Source organism: Furipterus horrens, unplaced genomic scaffold (assembly GCF_987537825.1).
Source record: "Furipterus horrens unplaced genomic scaffold, mFurHor1.1.pri manual_scaffold_11, whole genome shotgun sequence".
Lineage (NCBI taxonomy): Eukaryota > Metazoa > Chordata > Mammalia > Chiroptera > Furipteridae > Furipterus > Furipterus horrens.
The window spans coordinates 19825317-19842620 of record NW_028327181.1 but is presented as its reverse complement, the minus strand read 5'-3'; the positions used below and the strand labels follow the sequence as shown (position 1 = coordinate 19842620).

Genomic DNA, 17304 nt, shown 5'->3' with positions numbered 1-17304 from the left:
TGGGTCCAAGTCCTAGAAGGGGGACAACAGACAGTGTGAGGGATTTAAGGGGAAAGGCCGATGCACACTTGGGGCTGCGCAGAGCCCTGGTACTCATAGCCTGGGGAGGTTGAGGTGAAGCTGCTAGGTCCAAGTGGGAAAGGGGTGTGGAGGCAGGGCCGGAGAAAGCAGGGAGGGGGTGGTGAGAGCAAACCCGGACAGGCAGCTTGCCTATGGGGCTGGGAGAGGCGTGGCCGGGAAGAGGCTCTGGAAAGGGGCTCAGAGGGAACTGCTGGGGACCCCCCTCCCCGCCCCCTCTCCATCCAAGGCCCGACCTGCAGCCTCCGGGTACTGGGGCTGGGCAGACCATTAAGCCCCCGAGTCCAAGGGACTCGCTGTCCCCGAAATCCCCCGCGTGATCTAACTATTGACAAATAAATGGACGCGCAGGCAGCTTCCAAAAGAGACGAAACCGTTTATCAAGTCGCCGACGGCGCTGTATCTACATTATCTACAAATATCTACACGTATCTACACCGCCTGCAGACAGGGTTCTCGGGTCTACACTGAAACTGCTGGCCGGGCCGGGGGGCGACGCGGTCTTGCGGAGAACAATAAATATCACTTCCTTCCGCGTTGACCGGGCGCTTTGGCACTGGCGACGCGGCCCGTGGCCCTGGGGTTGGGGGACAGGTGGGCCGCGGTGGCGCCCGAGCTGGGGAACCAGGTCCTTCGACAGCGCTTGGGGGAAGGGTGGAGGACCCCATGGCTGCGAGGCTGGGGAAAGGGGGTACCCGCAGTGGCCCGGGGCTGGGGCGCGTTCCCTGCCGGCCTCAGGGCTGCCGGGGCCCGCGGGCGGGCGGCCGCGTTATCTGGGGCAGTAGTCGTAGGAGCCAGGAGGCGCGGCCCCTGCCGAGTACATGTTGGCGGCCGCGGCGGCAGCGGCGGCGGCAGCAGCGGCAGCGGCGGCGGCCGGGCTCACCGGGTGGTGGTGCGTGTGTGCGTGAGCGTGGTAGCCGTGGCTCCGAAGGCCAGGCAGCGGGTAGGGCGCTGGCCGGCTCTTGGCCCCGAGGTAGTGGTCATAGGCGGCAGCCGGGTACTTGTACGGGTGATGGTGCAGTGGCTCCGAAGCGCCGGGCGCCTCCAGGCGCAGCTCGGGGTGCGGGGGGCTGGGCCGGCCTCCGGGCGCGCCGGGCAGCGGCACGAGGCCACCAGCGCCCCCAGCCCCGGGCAACGCGGGGCTCAGCACGCGCGCCAGCAGCGGCGGCGGAGGCGCCGAGTCCCCGAGCACCGCCGGCCCGCCTGCATCGCGCTCGAATTCTCGCCGGGCTTCCGCCGCGTCTGCGAGAAGGGCCGACGGTGAGCGCAGGGGCCGAACCGCCGAGGGGACCCACGAGAGTCCCGCCGGCAGAAAGAGGTGCTAGGCTGCTCCCCGCCCCTTCTCCCCGAACCAGCCAAGACCCCGGCCGTCCCCAGGAACCCGCACCCCTCCGCGGGCGGCAGGGCGGGAGGCAGGGCGAGGCTCAGCCGTCGGGCCGGGCGGGCGAGTGCGCGCTTGCCCGCCGCCACGGCCGTTGTGCAAGCGGCTGGAAGGCCGCGAGCGCCCCTGAGGCGCAGGCAAGGCCAGGCGCAGCCGCCTCCCGGGGGCGGAGCGCGTGCAGGGCCCCGGCCCGGATTCCACGACCCCGGCCCTACCTTTCTCCGCGCCATTGGGCTGCGTGGGAGAGGCCACCGGGTTCCGCGAGCGCGCAAAGGCGGTCATGAGCGGTAACGCACCGGGCCGGTGGTTACGGGGCCTGTTGGAGGGAAGCGGGTAGTGGGTCAGGGGGCGTCCTGTGCAGGCACCCTGAGCTCTTGGTCTCTTTGGAGGACACTCACCAGTCTTCTGGGTCGCAGTCTCGGAAGCCTTTGGCGAAAGGGTTGCTGGCGATCTTGAGCTGTGTGATCTGTGGGGAAGAGGGCACTGAGCAAGCAGCTGGAGCCCCTGTGCTGGGGGCCATTGGACCTCCGAGGAGAGTTGGGAAGTGTTAAGAGGGGCTCCTCCAGGAAGGGGCCCCTCTACTCTCTGCTGACAAAAACCGGCTCACAGCTGCCCCTCCCCCACAGAGGTTGTGCCTCTTTCCTGCCAGGGATGTCTGCGGGAGCCTCCTTTCTGGGGAAGAAACCCCTTTGGGGACCCCAAGTGGCTGAGATGGAGACCCTGTGCCCTAACTGGGATGGGAATGTGGTCACCTCTATCCCCACCCCACAGTGGAGAAGAGCGAAGGGGTGCCCTAGGAATCTGGGTAAACCTCAGATCTGGCCTCTGATGGGGAGTTTCCGGAATGGTTTGAAAAACAAACTTTCAGGCCACATTGACAGTTGCTGCTTGAGAGGTCAACCTGATAGGAGGCTGGGACGTCCTGCAGCAGAGGGGAGGGGGATGCTTGAGGCCCTTGGGCAGGGATGGGGCTGCATGCAGGTTGTTCCACTGGGGCCCACAACTTGCAGGTCCAAACCTTCTGTTCCCCAGGCAGAGACTGAAAATTGCACCCCATCCCAGAAGTGTTGAAGGTGCCGGTCCTCAGGGCCTCACCCTGTGGTTCTGGTAGGCAGTGACGGCAGTGAAGCGCGTCTCTTCAAACACGAAGGTTTTGAAGTTCTCCTCGGCATATTTCTCGCTATCTTTCCGGGGGTCCACGTAGACCACATGGAAGCGGGGCTGGTATCTGTGCATGGAGTTCAGAATAATCTGGAAGACAAGATGGCAAAGCGGGAGCTAGGAAACTGGCCAAGGACTGGATAGGCAGTGATCGTCCCAGAGAACCTGGACAAAACCCTTAATTCCTGAAATGGGGCCTGGCCATGGGGCCCACACATAAGTTGTGACCAACTGGGGGCCGCCAGGAAAGACACTCTTGAGTGGCCAAAGATTTGGACTTAGATTCTCTTTCCTTGCGTCCTCAGGAATACTGCGACCCACGTCAGTGGCCTGGATTCCAAAAAACTTCCTGCACCTACCCCCACACTCACCCCCATCCTCTTCAGTTAAAAATGTCCAGCAAAAGATCAGGAATAGGGTGAGGGAAGCAGGGTGGCCACTCTCCCAGGCCTGAGTCCAACAGGCTCTGTGAGCCCCTGACCAGAAAGAGGGCAGCTCTCTGCAGCCTGTCCCTCATCCACACCCCAAGCTGCCCAAGCTCTGACTCTGGTTCTGGTCAGCAGGGACTCCAGAGAGCTTGCAGGGGGGGCAGCATGGTAGCCTGGGGAAGGGGGTCGCTCACGTGGCCGTTGTCGTCCAGCAGGTTGTTGGTCAGCTTGAGCTTGTCAAAGGACACAATTTGCTTCATCCACTGTGCCCCCTTGGCAGGCGAGTCAGGGTGGTAGTGTACTCGGCCTGGAGTGGCAGGGTCTGCCTTCCCGGCCACCAGCCAGGAGGAGCTGTGGAAGGCGTACCTGGGACGGCACCAGAGCACAGGTCACGTCATGTGGGGGTGAACCGAGAGGGCCTTGCTGAGTGAACCCCGAAAGTGCCTCTGATGAGTTTCCCCATCGGTGAAATAGAGGCTTCAGCTGCCACACGGGCTGGGAGCTTTTCCGATGGGGTTGTAGAGAAAACAGAAAACTCCCTCCTGTCCCAATACACAAAACAGCAGGAAGCCAGGCACCGAGGAGGGAGGAGGGAGGAGGGAGGCTGAGCTCCTGGTGCTACATTTCGATGCACGCGGGTCTGCCTGTTCTGGACTTCCCAGCGCTGGCCTCCGGTGTCGCTGCTCCCAGGGAGCCCGGATTGGGCCCCACAGGGGTCCTGGGGCACAGGGCGAACTACGTTCTTTATTAATTGTTGTTAATTGTCCAGGCAGCTAGGACCCGCCCTGCATAATTTCTCCCAGTCACTCCACCTTTCCTGCCCTGATTGGGGGGGGGGGGTAGCCTTCCCTGGGGATGAGAAAAGGGGACAGGGTGCCCACGCTCACCTCGTGGGAGGAGACAGGAAGAAAGGGGGGCTGTGTGCTGGGGCCTGCCCCTTCTCAGGCCAAGCTGGCCCCAGGGTATGGGAGCAGTCTTGGATCTACAGCGGGTGAGGAGGTGACCAGCCCGCGTGGCCTCCTAAGGGGAGTTCTGGAGATCCTCTGGGATAGGGTGTTGGAATCTGGGGTCCAACCAGGTGGGAAGGGAATGGGACACGCAGGTTGGTGGGGACACTGGCACAGGTACCAGGGACCATCCAGTTACCAATGTCGTGGGCTGCACCCAAGGCATCACCGGGCAAGGACCTGTGGCTTCCCAAGGTGCCCTCCCAGGTCCTGCTGGGCGCTCACCGGTAGCGCTTGTCGTCCACAGGCACGAAGTCCATGAGGAGCATGTAGTCAGCCATGGGATCCATGCCAAAAAGCTTCACTTGGAAAGTGGGGAACATGCGCCTGGGGACGGCAGGGAGACAGGTCACCTTAGGTGGAGAAGGTCAGGGCTGCCCCACCTTGACCAGCCAGGGGAAGGACAGGCTCCCTGCCGACTGCTGCGTTTGATTTGTGGGCCTGCTCTATCCACCTCATCTCACCTCACTCAGCTGCTCTAACCCGAGGACGCTCCTGCCAGCGGGGGCAAGAGGAGCAGCAGGACAGCCCCCTGCCCCCTTTTTATGAACACAAAAATGGCTAACTCAGCACTGGAGCCGAACCTTAACGCCGCCACCTCGACCAGTTGCCTCTGCCACCCTGCGTGTGGGGATCCAGCCTAGCAGTTGCTGAGCTCGCCTCAGCTGGTAGCACCCCAGCGGCAGGACCCAGTCCCAGCGGATCTCAGCCCTCGACAGAGCCACGCCAGCCAGCTCGATCTAAGCTCCCGGATCAAACAAAGTGAAACTGGGATAGTCGGTGTGATTCTGAGGAGTCCTGGTTGCCCTTTCGACTGGGTCTGTGGCCACTCCCCAATCCCTCAGTGAGGCCAAGGCCTTAGAGCCTACCACCCTGACTGTGCCCCGACTCTCAGGCCCTGCCTCCTGCCCAGTGCCGGAGTCTCCCTACCTTCCACAAGAACATGTGTAAGTTCCCACTCCCCTCCTCCCACCATAAGCCCAAGTCATAGATACTCAAGGTGGACTTGGCTTGTGCCATCATGGTCTCTAATTCTCTTTCCCCTAGATTCCAACTTGACCAGATCAGGCTCTTGAACAGGCATTATACCACTCCAGGATGGGGCACTGTCTGCAAGCCGGCCCATCCCAATGGGCAGCAGTGCCAGCCGCTGCACCCTAGAACACAGCTCGAGGCCTGGCCCCCTAGCCCTTCCTGTGGTTTCCCCTCACCTGCTACGGGGTGGTGGGCAGAAGGCAGATGCCACAGAGCTGGCCCTCCTGAACACCACCACCACCACCCCACCCCTGCCTCTGCAGGCCAGAGGGTGCTGCAGAATGCTGGCTCCTGGGATGAAGCCTGGCCAGTGCCAAGGCTCTTACTGGGCTGGCATGGACCAGAGGCCAGGGCAGTCTTCAGGGGGGCTATTTGCCCAGGACAGCAAGGAGAGCCTGGAGAAGACCCACGGAGCTGGAGTTGAGCACCAGCCCCAGGCTTCCCAGGCAGGGCGGCCTCAGCAAGGAAACAGAAACCACGAGAAGGCTCTGCAAACAGGCCCTGAGCTCCCTTTGGCCAGGCGGACGCAGAGCCGGTGTCTCTCTGTGTACATTAGACACAGCCCGACACCCGCCTTTGTCTGTTGGTCAAATCCGTTGCATCGAAAAACTTGTTCCCCTTCTTCTCTCTGGGCCCTTACAACAAATACAGGCCAATTGGAAGGCGGCAGCCCCAGCGGCAGAGCCAGGCCCCACAATCACTGGGAATTTAGGCCTGAGAAAACTGGGTAGCAACCTCCACAGAACAGAACACGCTTTTTTAGAGTCTTAATTCTCCCCTAAAATCGTCCAGTTGCCCCCTCTTTAGCGAGGATGGACTGAACTAGGGAACCAAAAGCGGGTTTCCTTTGAGGTGGGATCCACTGAGAACTGGCTGGTGGAGAGCCGCCTTCCCCCCAAGCCCGTTGTGCTTCGGCCTGAGCAGGTCCGTTTCTGGCGGCGCCCTGTCTAGGGGCTGCTGGTCAAGCGGTAGGTCCGCAGGGTTTTTCTCTGCCGCCTTCCTGGCTTCCCGCGCCGTCCCCTTTGGCCCGGCGCGCCAGGCGGCTGTCGCTGGAGCCGGGACCGCGAAGAGCGAGGGAGCTGGCCCTGCCGAGAGGGACCCGCAGGTGGCCAGGCCGCGCCCCCCACCCCGCTTCTTGGTCCCACTCGCGTGGATCGGGTCAAAGCCCGCTGCCCGAGACGGGCGCCACGTGGGAAGGGTCGCGGCAGGGAGAGGGGCGCCCTGACCTGCCAGCCTTGGTGACGATCATCTCGGTGCCCAGCTGATTGAATTCGTCCCACAGAGCCTTCATCTCCAGCTGCACGCTCACGCTGGCCACCTTCGCGTTCTTCTTTACCGGCGCCTTGGCGGCGGCCGCGCAACTGGCCCCGGGGCCCTCGGGCTCGGCAGCGGCGCTGGTGGCGGCCCCAGCGGCCGGTGCGAACGGGTAGGCGTGCGGCGGTGGTGGCGGCGGCGGGCCCGGGGCGCCCGGGGCGGCGGCGGCGCACGGGTCGTAGCGCGGCGGCGGCGGCTCGCGCGGGCCGTATGGGTCCGCGCCCGGCGACGCGGCGCCCGGGAAGCCCCCGGCGGCCCCCAGACTGCTCAGGCTGCTGGCCGTGAAGGCTGCAACGTCGCAGAAGTGTGAGAGCTGCGTGAGCCACGGGCTGGACACAGCGGAGATCATGACCCGCGGGCCGCTGCCGCCGCCCCGCCGCCGAGGTGAGCGCTACCCCGCGCCCCGGGCCGAGTGGCGGGCGCCGCGCTGCGCCCCGGGCCGCGCCGCCCCACACCGCGGGCCGGCCCCGAGGAGGCGCCCCGCCCCGCCCCGCCCAGCGCCCCCCCCCCGCCCCCGCGGAGACAATGCCTCCTTCCCCTCCCCTTCCCGCGCCCCTCCTCCGCCCCTTCCCCCTCCCCGGCCCCCAGCCCGCCCGCAGCGGCTGCTCGGCTCGGGCCCCCCGACCGCCCGGACCGGCTCCCCAGAGCGCAGGGCCGTCCGCCGCCCCTCGCTTTGCCGCCCTCCCGTGTTGCATTTCTACCTTCTCTCTCCAAGCCTCTCTCCAAGCTCTTTCCAGTGTTTTTTTTAACCTTTGTCTTCATCGTTTAAATTTTCCCTCCTGTTCATCTTTCCTTCTTCCACTATCTCTTTCGTTTCTCTTTAATTCTACTTGCTTTTCTGCCTCTTCCTCTTTTTCCTGTTATGTCCCGCTCTTTTCTTTCCACTTTATTTTTCATCACTCTTTTCAGGCTGCCTTTTTCCTCTTGTTTCTGTATGTCTTTCTTTGTTATTCATTTCCCTTCTTTAAAAAAAAAAAACCTGAAGTTTTTCTTTTCTAATGACTTTCTTTAATTTTCCTTCACTTTATTCTTTTTTTTGTTCTTGCTTTCTTTATTTCTTTTTCTTCTTCCTCCTTTTTCCTACTCTCTTTTCGGGTTTTCTCTCTTTTTCTCAATTTCTTCTCCTCCTGGCTATTTTACCACTTCCTCTCCCTTTCCCGTGTTCTCTAACTTTTGCAATCTCCCCTTGTACTACTTTCATCCCACCTCTCTGAGCTCAAGGCTACTACCTCTGCTGCCTTTCTCCGGCCCTCCTCTCCTGTCCTTCCTGGCCTCCACTAGCCCTGCGTCTAGCTACATGCAGGTCTGTGCAGCTGGGTCCCCAGGCTAGAGGGTGCTCAGGCTTTGAGAGGATGCCTGCCCTTCCTTTGCTCCAGAGTTGAAGCTGGAAGCCTGGAGCCCACCCTGCCAGAGCTCCCCTCCCATCCACTCCGTGCCAGGTCCTACCAACCCTCTTCACTGGGGTCCCACAGCAGCAGCGGCAGGGGAGCTGGAGGACGAGTGGGTGTAGACGCAATGGGAAGGCTCACCTTCCATGTCCCTGGTGACAGTGCTGAAGTGCATCCCGGCCGGGGATTCCAGCAGCCGGTGAAGCTTCGCCCGGTCGGAGGACCCAGGGCCCAGGCGAGCAGTATGGTCTGCGGCCTCTGCTGCAACCAGAGAGGCGATGCTGAATGCGCTGGCCCGGGGAGACAGCGGGCTCCGCGCGTCCATAGGCACCCGGCGGCCTGGCCGGCGCCGCCTCCGACTGCGTGCACCCAGCCGCACCAAGGCCGGCCCAGCCCACGGGAACCGGGGGCGGGAGCCTGCGGTGCCACTCACAGCCGTTTGCCCGGACTCAGGGGATTATGGCGTCACGGCCCCCTACTCTGGGCCAGTGGCAGCCAAGGGGCCCAGACGGGTGGGGCGCCCTGGGAGCACAGGGCCCTTGGACTTTTCAGGCTCCCGGACCCTCGCCTCTGCTCCCAGGGACCTCCATGGCCAGTGCCCCTCAAACATCCCACTGCTTCAGCTTAGGCCAGGGTTCCCTCTGTCAGCTTCTACAGCCCCGGAGGGAAAGCGATTATGCCGGGAGCGCTCAGCCCCAGCCCAAGGCAGTGGGGCACCAGCCCTACACTGCCCTCAGTCCCTCCTGCCTCCTCCCTGGCTGCCCCTGCACCTGGATGAAGAGAGGGCAGTTCAGGCTCCAGCAAGACCACAAGCAGACAACCCCAGGGCTGTGGCGTCGTCCTGTCCTCAGCGCAGCAGGACAGAACCCAGCCCAGCAAATGTCCCTGGCCCCCTTCGGTTGGCTCACTGTCTTGGCTGGGGACCCCAAGCAGAGGGACACCGCCCAGGCTGTGCAGCCTGGGAGTCCAAGCGTCACGCGCACCCGCGCACCGCCCGCCTCTGGCCAGGACGCTTATACATCCGGAGGGTGGGCAGTGCCCGCTCCTCTGACCTCCCTGCGCACCGGCCAGGCGCAGGGAGGGCCAGGGGCGGGGCCTGGACTGGCCGAGGGAGCTGAGGACATGTCGGAGTTCAGGCCTCCCAGTCCAGTGGTGTGCTGCCCCTCGCTGCCACCCACTCCACAGTCAGCCTTCCCGCCTGGGGCCGTTAGGCCCCTCAGAGCGAGGCAAGGCCTGCCTGAGGCCTCCAGGCCTCTAGGCCCAGGCATCTGGGACAAAAAGGCCTGATTTGTGCCTCCCCACACCTACTGCCTCTGGGGCCTCCTCCAACCTTATCAGACATCCATGGTCTTCCTGTCCAGTGCCTCCCCAGCAAGACATCAAGCCTCCTTGCCTCCCAGGAGCCTCTCTGGCCCTGCACTGAGGCTCTGGCAGTCAGGGCCTCCTTTCCAAGGCCTCTCTGCCTGCAACCACATCATCTGCCTGTGCTTGTCTGGATGGGGGTAGGGGGCAGGCAGCCTCTTTCAGGGTTTTCACTGTCCCAGGGCCTCAGACCCTAAGCTTCAGGCAGTGCTGGCTGGGAGGCAAGGAAGAAACTGTGGACTAGGGATTAGGGTCCAGTCAGAAGCAACTGGCTCAGGGCCTGAGATCCAGGAAAGAGTATGAGGCCAGAGTGCAGTGGGTGAGCATGTGGGTAGTGCTGTGTGACTGGGTGGGTGGGTGTGACCTCAAGCACAGTGAGTCCCTCCCTGCCCCCCAGGCTTTGTGGACTGTGGAGGGAAAGGGAAGTTGTTGCCAGGGCATGTCTCCAGCCCTGAGTGGTCATTTAAGGGCTGTGACAGTGACAGTGACCTATAAGACTTAGGGGCAGGTCCAAGGAGGAGCGTGATATGGAGACTAGCCAGGCTTCCCTGTCCCTCCTTGTTGCGCAGGGCCAGGACCCCCGGTGGCCTCCCAGTCTGGTGATAGAGGGGAGAACCCAGCTGTGAGGGGGCATCATTGGGGACAGGCCATGGTTATGCTGCAGGAAGTATGCCCAGTGCTGCTGGTCTGTACCCACAGGGGGTACATGTCACTGTGTCACCTGGGGTACCTTTTGCTGATGGCTGCGCCACCACCCACAGTCTATGTGGGGGCTGGGGGGGGTGGGATCCTGATGTGGTTGTGCTTCATCTGAGATGTACATTGTCCCAGAATGTGGGGTGCCAGTGGTTGTGCCCCTGAACCTGGGGGAGCCTTCCTTACGTATCTGGGAGAACACCTGAAGACAGGGGCCAAAGTCCCAGGACCACACCAATATTGAGAAGGGAGAAGTGAAAGTGAAAAACCCTGGGGCTTCCTGGGGACTCTGGATCAGCCCCCTGGGGCACCATCCGAAGGTCCCTGACCCTCCATAGTCCGGGTGGTGGAGGAGAGAGGGGGGTCCTCTCAGTTCCTCATTAACTCCTTCCTGCCCAAGCTGGGACCTACGGGGCCGGCTATTTCGTTAAATGCTCCAGAACAGAGAGAAGTCTTCGTGGTCCACGAAAGGACGACGTGAGGGGCCCCACCCGAGCCGCTCCGTTTACTGAGCTACTCGTTCCTCCCGCTACCGATACTCACCCTCGGGACTGCAGAACCCTGGGCCCCGCTGCTACACGCGCGGGCCGTCCTGGATCCCTGGACTTGGAAGGGCCCAAAGGGGCCCCCAACGCAAGGCGGCCCGAGCCTCCCGCCCGCCGCAGAGCCGCTGCCTTAACCGCCCACGGGGACTGCGCTCCTCCGACCCTCCCTCAGTCCCTCCTGGGGCGCCGCACCGCCCTCCCGCTCCACCGCGCCGTGACCCGCCCGAGCTCCTAGCGGCTCGCACCGCCCCCCCCCCCCCGCCATGCAGGCCTCAGCCCAGAGGGGACGCGCGAGCGAGAAGTCCCGCGTCCCGCACACCCCGTACGCCGTGCCGCTGCCTGCGGGAAGGCTTCATCCCTCACCTGGACCGGCCGCGGCTCCCTTCCGCCTCGCTCCCCCTGCCGGCCGCGGCTCCATTACCGCGAGGTAGGAAGCCTGGCTGTGCGGGCCCGGAGGACAGAGCACGGCCGGGGGTCGTGAGCTGCGCGGGATCGGCCTCCTTAGAGCGTGGTGTGCGGTTGCGGCCTGGGCTTCGCGGACGGCACCTCCGCTTGGTACGCAGAGTGAAGACCAGACCCGCATTGCGCCGCGACGGCTGGCTGCGAGGTGGGTGCTATGAGACCATTTTACAGGTCCTAAAACCGAGGTTCGGCTTTGACTGGGAACCTGTAGTACACGGTGGGGACGAGAAGTCTGGCGGAGGGCAGGAGACGGCAGTGGCAGACTGGGGCTGGGGCTGCAGCCCCTCCTGAGCAGGGCCAGGGCCGCAGCCTTTGCTTCTCCTCCTGAGCCCTTCGCGGAGTCCCACGTGGGTGCTGGGACGCGCCCGGCACTGCCCAGGAGCCTTGCGGGCCTCGGCTCACTCGCTACCGCCTTTCCCCATCATCTTCGGGCTTTCGCCTGAAGCAAACCCTATTTCAAGCCCCATTTCGGATGTTTTTTTCCTCAGCGCCCAGGAGGCGGCCCCAGGAGAGTCTTGGCTGACTCGCTGCCCGCCCAGCTCCGCCTTCCCAGAGCGCAATCAGCTCCCCAGGAAAGCCCTCGTACGGGCACCCTCACACTCTTCTGGCGAGGACCTCTGTCCTCACTTTCTGTCCCTTGTAAAGACACACCCGCAGAGCCGTGTCCGCCGCTCAGAATTCACTCCGGCCTCTTTGTTCCCAGTCTTGGAAGGACCGGAGCACCCTGTGACTCTGGCAGGCGCGCAGCCCACCGACCCTTGCGCTCAAGTGCTCCTTGAGACGAGGTGCACACCACCAGCACCCACAATGGGTCTCGGGCCATCTGGGGCAAAAGCACACGCAGGTGGATCTGTGCACGCAGCCCAGAGGATGTGAGTTCATGGCACACTGAAGACCCCCGCCCCTAGGAATCGGAGAATGGAGCGGAGTAGAACCAGGTTTCGTCACTCAGGGCTCAAACAGAGGGGGGCTGGGCTTTACTTGACCCTATTAATTCGTTTCAGGATTGATTAGCCGGGGACTGTGTCCCGCGCCTGCCTAGACTCTGCCTCAGAGGTCTCACAGGGAGGCCCCACACCAGGAGCAGCCCGCACCCTGTCAGCGGCTCCTCCCCTGCCCACAGCCCTGGGCCTTTGGGGAGGCGAGGTCTCAGCAGGGCTTCAGCACTGGGCAGAAGGGGAGCCACCTTCGCTGGATACGGGAGAGGTGGCGCAAGTGGCAGCTTTGTCCTCCCTTCCCTGCTCCATCCCCACCTCTCCGATTCGGGATGCCTCTTGCAAAACTCTGGTCCCTTGGGAGCACTCCTTCGTTGCTCCTTTCAACGACGGTGCTTGGTCCGCGATGAACTCGGCTTTCTGAGTGGTCCCTGAGGGCGTGGATGGACAACTGGAGGCCGCCATGCCCCCTATCCTCAGGACCGCTGTGCTGTGACCTCCCACCCCTCTGTCCCCAGCTACACAGAGCAGTGAGAAGACTCGAGGAAGGCTCCGCGCAGCATGGGAGGAGCGGCGTGGTCAGTGCGTCCAAGCCAGAATCGGAGTCCAACCTTCCTCCCTCACTCAGCAAGCACACCGGTGGGCGTTCTCAGAAGAACCAGCTGTGCATATACGGTGGGTTTGCAGATCCTTGGGCAGGTGCTGGGCCGGGATTGGAGGCCTACAGGGCTTTCAGCTTGGCCAGGGCTGAGGCCACAAGGGGGGGGGGGGTGCGGTGCGGGGCAGAAGTAGCTCCCCTGCACACACTCCCACCGCCAGGTGCACACGTCCTGGGCTCTGTGATACTGCCCTGTAGGGGTGGAGAGGAGGCAACCCTCTCCCCAGCTTGGGGAGAGCAGTGGCTCCATTGACCCCTAACTGCCCCCTGGCCCTTCCCACTGGGAGCCCCCTACTGAAGCGGGAGTCACTGCCAGCTCACTTTCTGCCCCCAGGCTTCCTCCTTAGTGTTGGGCCCTTACACAAACCTCTGGGAGGGGAAGGAGTCTATGCCTGGCCTTGAGCCCTGTGGGGTGTGACAGACAGCAGGCAAAACCCTGCCTGAGAGTCCTAGGTATATAGTGGGGTCCACGGGAGGGTGCCTCAGGCTCCGAAGAGATGTCCCGGTGAGCCTGGGCTGACAAACCCAATGGAATTCTTGAAAAGGCTCAGGAGTTATAAACAGCCTGGTGTGTGCATTTGGTGGCTTGGAGAGGGTGGGGTGGGGGTGAGCTGAGCCATGGCCAGGGAGGGGTTGGACCTGAGACTCCCTGGACCCCAGCACCACCTGCCTCCTGGTCCCAGCACCTTGGGGGACTGATGCCTGCAGGATGAACAAAGAGGAAAGCTAAGGTGTTGAGTGAGGCTGACACCAAAGGGAGTGACAGGCAGGCGCAGGAGGAAAGAAGGCAGGACTGAGAGGCACACACCCCCGTGACAGCAGCCCCCCTCAGAGCTGGGAGGGGATGGGCCAGGGTTTGTACAGCTACGCACAGCTGAGTCAAAGCCTCGCATCTGCACCCCGCTCACTGTGAGTGCAGTCTTCTAGACCGAGTGCCCATGAGAACAGACTGGGGGGCAGATATGGTGAGAGGGATGGTGAGGCAGGATGGGGATGTCAGCTAGACCTGGGTAATAGCACCTCCTATCCCCTGCAGGGCATCAGGGCCCCCTGCAGCTGGAAGTTCCCACAACTCTAAGACAAACAAACAAACAGACAGACTGGTGCACAGCCTGGGCCCCTCTCCGATTTCTGGGCCTGTTGACTTAGCTGCCCCCTTGGCGGGAGGACCCAGTCACATGAAGAGCCAGCTGTCTATCTGTCTGTCCATCTACTGGCCACACTAGTCCCTCCAACCCAGCTGCTCTTCAGCAACGGTGGGGCTCAGAGACCCAGGTGACCTAGACTTAGGCTGCCTACTGGGGGACTGAGAAAACCAGCCACACCAGCCCCTTTGCTTCCCTCTGTGGCCAGGGCAAGGGGAGCCACACTTTCCAGGGAAAGGGACAGACCCCAAAAGTTCCTGGAGTGTGTTAACTGAGGGTGAGTGGCCAGAAGATGGACACCTGCAGACACTCTTCTCAGGTTCCTCTGGCCAGTGGGGACCCTGCTGGGTACCAGTACCCACCCATCACATACCCTCATGGTACCCGCAGCACCACACACATATCCATGAGCATGGGCCTGAGTGGACATGTATGAACACATCACACACACATGAATCCATCCACAGGTGAGTGCCCACACACATGCATGTAAGCACACCATACATAATGTGATGGGGGGCAGGCACACACACATACTGTTCACGTATAGGCACCCACATGGGCCAGAGTGCATACATTGCACATGCAAAACATTTATATGAAAATGAACGTGTGTGCAGGTGTGTTCCTCACAGTGGCTTCTGGGGTAGGTCTTCGGTGTCAGCAACGTTCATTTCAGTAACTCAGGTGGACCTTAAACTTACTTGATCTGGACAAAGTCCATGCGGAGCCTCCTCCAGTATCACATGATGAAGGAAAAATAAAATGTTTCACTTCACTCATGTCAGGTCATTTCCTGAAGGTGACACACTCAGATGCTGCCCCAGGGGGAAAGTCCAATGGCCAAGATGATGCTCTGGACATTGGGTCCAGGAAGAGTCTCCCATAACAGGGTCACTCAACAGGGACCTTTCTGGGTGGAGTCACTCCCCATGCTCATGCCCAGCCCAGGCTCGGGCTGGGTGGGAAGATGAGTCCCGGGAAGTTCTGAGAGTGAGAAACGCGGGTCAGCGCCAGAGGTGATGAAGAATGACTGCTGAGCCAGTGACATCAGGGCCTTTGTTAACAGGACCCGGAGAGGGTGTTCTCCCTATAATCACTGGATAGATCGTGTCTCCCCTTAAAGATACCTTGTGCATTTGAGATAATTGAATATGTCACTCTTGGAATTTTCATTAAATGCTTAATAAGGTTAGCAGATAGCTTCAAGTTGCCCACATATTTACCGTCACAGCCACATGTGACTGTTTGGAGAAACTCGGGGTGAAGTCCAGTCCCAGTGCAGTGGAGGGTGGGCTCTGTGACTGTGCCCTTCTCCATCCACTCTGCTCCCTGGCAGAGCCCCCAGGGCTGCTGGTGGTTACTCCAAGACCACTCCCGGGTGCTGTGACCTGGCACCCGCAGTCTCTGTGCCCACTGCCCTCAGCAGGCTCACCTTGCAATCACCCTCTGCCTGGTGACCTGGGCTTCGGGCAGGAGGCAGGTAAACTATCCGGCCTGGGGGACATTGTCCACATGGTGGGGATGCTCTGTCATGGTGCAGTCAGTGTGAAGGCAGAATGGGCTGATGAGCAAGGCTCCAAAATGGGGGCCCCTCTGCTGAGCGCCTGCACCTCACAGGCGGAGGGGAGACTGAGGCCTGGGGAGGCAACAAGACCTCCCTGGTGGACTTCCATCCCCAGTAGGTCTCCTAGCCCTGCGTGGCCTCTTGCTTTCCTGGGGGAGGAGCTGCTGGGAAGAAGGTGGAAACAACATTTCAGTGGAGAATGTGACTCAGGCAGTTTTCTTTCCCTGGCCCTTCCGAGCAAAGCAGAGCCAGGGCTGTAGTATGGCCTGCAGTATGGCCACACGTGAGCCTCACCCTGCAATGCTGTGTGACCAGGGACACAGCTTGGCCTCTCTAAGACTCAGGGATTTTTGTCTAAGAAATGGGGAGAATGCTAGAGGCCCTATGGTGTGGACCAAGTGAGCTCATGTTACTCCTGAGCGTGGCTCCTTAGCTGATGTTACTTACCATTGCTGTTGCCCAGGCCTCCTCGAGCCACCCCCTGATCCAGCTGGTGCCCTGGAACTATGGGTGGGCAGCTGTTGCCTCTGTGCTCCTGTGGGGGCTTCAGGCCTGGCCTGGGGTTCAGGGAGAGGAGTTTCTGGCTGTGCCCACCAAAAGCCCAGTCAGGCACGCTCTGTCTGACTCCTCACCCAACCCAGGTCCCACTCTCAGCCTTGGTTCCCCGTGTCCAGGAGCGTGGCCCCGCCCCACCCCAACCAGACAAATCCCTTCTCTCCTCTGAGGCTCTGCTGAACCAGGTTGGAATTTCTCAAAAGCAAACAAATAGGCGAGCTCAGAGTTGTGGTTTCCAGAGCTCAGATTCCTTGGTCTGTCTGAGCAGCATCAGGCCCGGCTGGCTGCTCATGTCCGGCTGGATGGGGCCTGCGGCCAAGGCCCAGGACAGCATCGCTGAAGTACGGGGCTGCCCGCATTCCTTCTGCTGCCGGGAAAGGACACCGGGCCTGGAGGGGAAGGGCGGGGTGTGACCAGGGATCCACTGTGGGGACAGCAGCTGGTGACAGTGGTCTGCTGAGGTGCCGCAGGCAGGCTGGCAGAGCTGGGTAGGTAAGGACTGGAGGGGTCTGGGCTCAGAGGACCAGGCGGCCATCTGAGCAGGTGGTGATGTTGCCTAGGGGCAGGGACATGGAGGTCGTGTGGGAACGTGGGGTGGAGAGGCCTGAGGCAAGAGGGCACCTCAAGGGGCCCACAGGGCCAGAAGGGAGGGCTGGGGTGAGGGAGGGCCCACAGGGGGCTCTCGCCAGGTGGTCTTAATCTCCTCAGTGAAATAGGAGTCCTGGGGGCGGGTGAGGGAGGTGGGAGTTTGAGACAGCTGCTGGGAGGGGATGGCCTGACAGCCCTGAGGCCCCGGTGGAGCCCCTGCCGCTGGGCCCACTCTCTGGTCAGCCCCGGGATGGGTCCTTGGGCAGAGGCTCGGAGCCGGTTCTTCCACCCAACCCACCCCCTGGGGCCTCTTCTTCCTTCATGGCTGAGAGGGTCTGGCCTGCATCTGTGTGTGTAGGGGGTGGCCTGACCCTTCCTGCTGTCGGAGTAGCCATCAGTGACTGAGTGGGACAGAGGCTAGGTCACTTTTGCCTCTATTGCAGCTGCCCTCTTGTGTTGCCACTAACCCACCAAGCTATCCCTGGCTCTGAGGTAATGCCAGTGGAGGGCAGGGAGGAGGAGAGTGGGGCCCCTGGCCAGGCCTGGATCCTTTGCTTCCCTCCAGGGCCAGATACTGGTACCAGAAAGACAGAGAGGAGGGTCTGGCTGGATCTTCCTACCCCCACCATGCCTTGGTCATTTCCTCTACCCACCAAGGGGCCTCCCAGCAATGGGAAAACTGAGGCCAAGACAGGGTAGGTGGAAGTCTCCTTGGCTGCCAGGAACTGGGGACAGGAGCAGGCATGGGCAATGTGGAGGCACCGGCTGCCCCATACTGCTTAGTGGATGCTTGGCACCACCAGCTGTGAGGGGCAGACAGATAGGCAAATGGCTTCGAGCTTTCATCAGTGCCCCAAAGCCAGCCCAGCCCCTCCCTCCAGGGTGTTTGCCAGGACTGAATGCCCCCGGGGCTGCCCCGTGCTAGGCGGAGCATAGGCCAGCACCTGGCTTTCTCTGGCCTCGCTGGGAATGACCAGGACTTGAGGTGCCCACCGGAGA

At 62.0% G+C, this 17304-nt stretch overlaps 1 protein-coding gene across 6 annotated transcripts; it reads right to left on the bottom strand.

Annotated features, from left to right (window-relative positions):
* Positions 1 to 434: 434 nt before the first annotated feature.
* On the bottom strand, positions 435 to 10801 carry TBX1 (T-box transcription factor 1). 6 transcript variants are annotated; one of them, XM_090291863.1, is made up of 9 exons: positions 10759 to 10801; positions 7934 to 8053; positions 6317 to 6692; positions 4281 to 4382; positions 3415 to 3550; positions 2555 to 2710; positions 1858 to 1925; positions 1675 to 1775; positions 435 to 1320 (listed from the first exon to the last, which is right to left on the bottom strand). In XM_090291863.1, the coding sequence occupies exons 2-9, from the start codon at positions 7965 to 7967 to the stop codon at positions 848 to 850; spliced, it is 1446 nt and encodes a 481-aa protein (XP_090147989.1). In that variant the 5' UTR covers positions 7968 to 8053; positions 10759 to 10801; the 3' UTR covers positions 435 to 847. The 6 variants fall into 6 exon arrangements, with proteins under 6 accessions (XP_090147989.1, XP_090147988.1, XP_090147992.1 ...); XM_090291862.1 differs by lacking the exon at positions 3415 to 3550 and adding an exon at positions 3243 to 3414 and having other exon boundaries at positions 10759 to 10776; XM_090291866.1 differs by lacking the exons at positions 3415 to 3550; positions 10759 to 10801 and adding exons at positions 3243 to 3414; positions 8563 to 8791.
* Positions 10802 to 17304: the final 6503 nt, after the last annotated feature.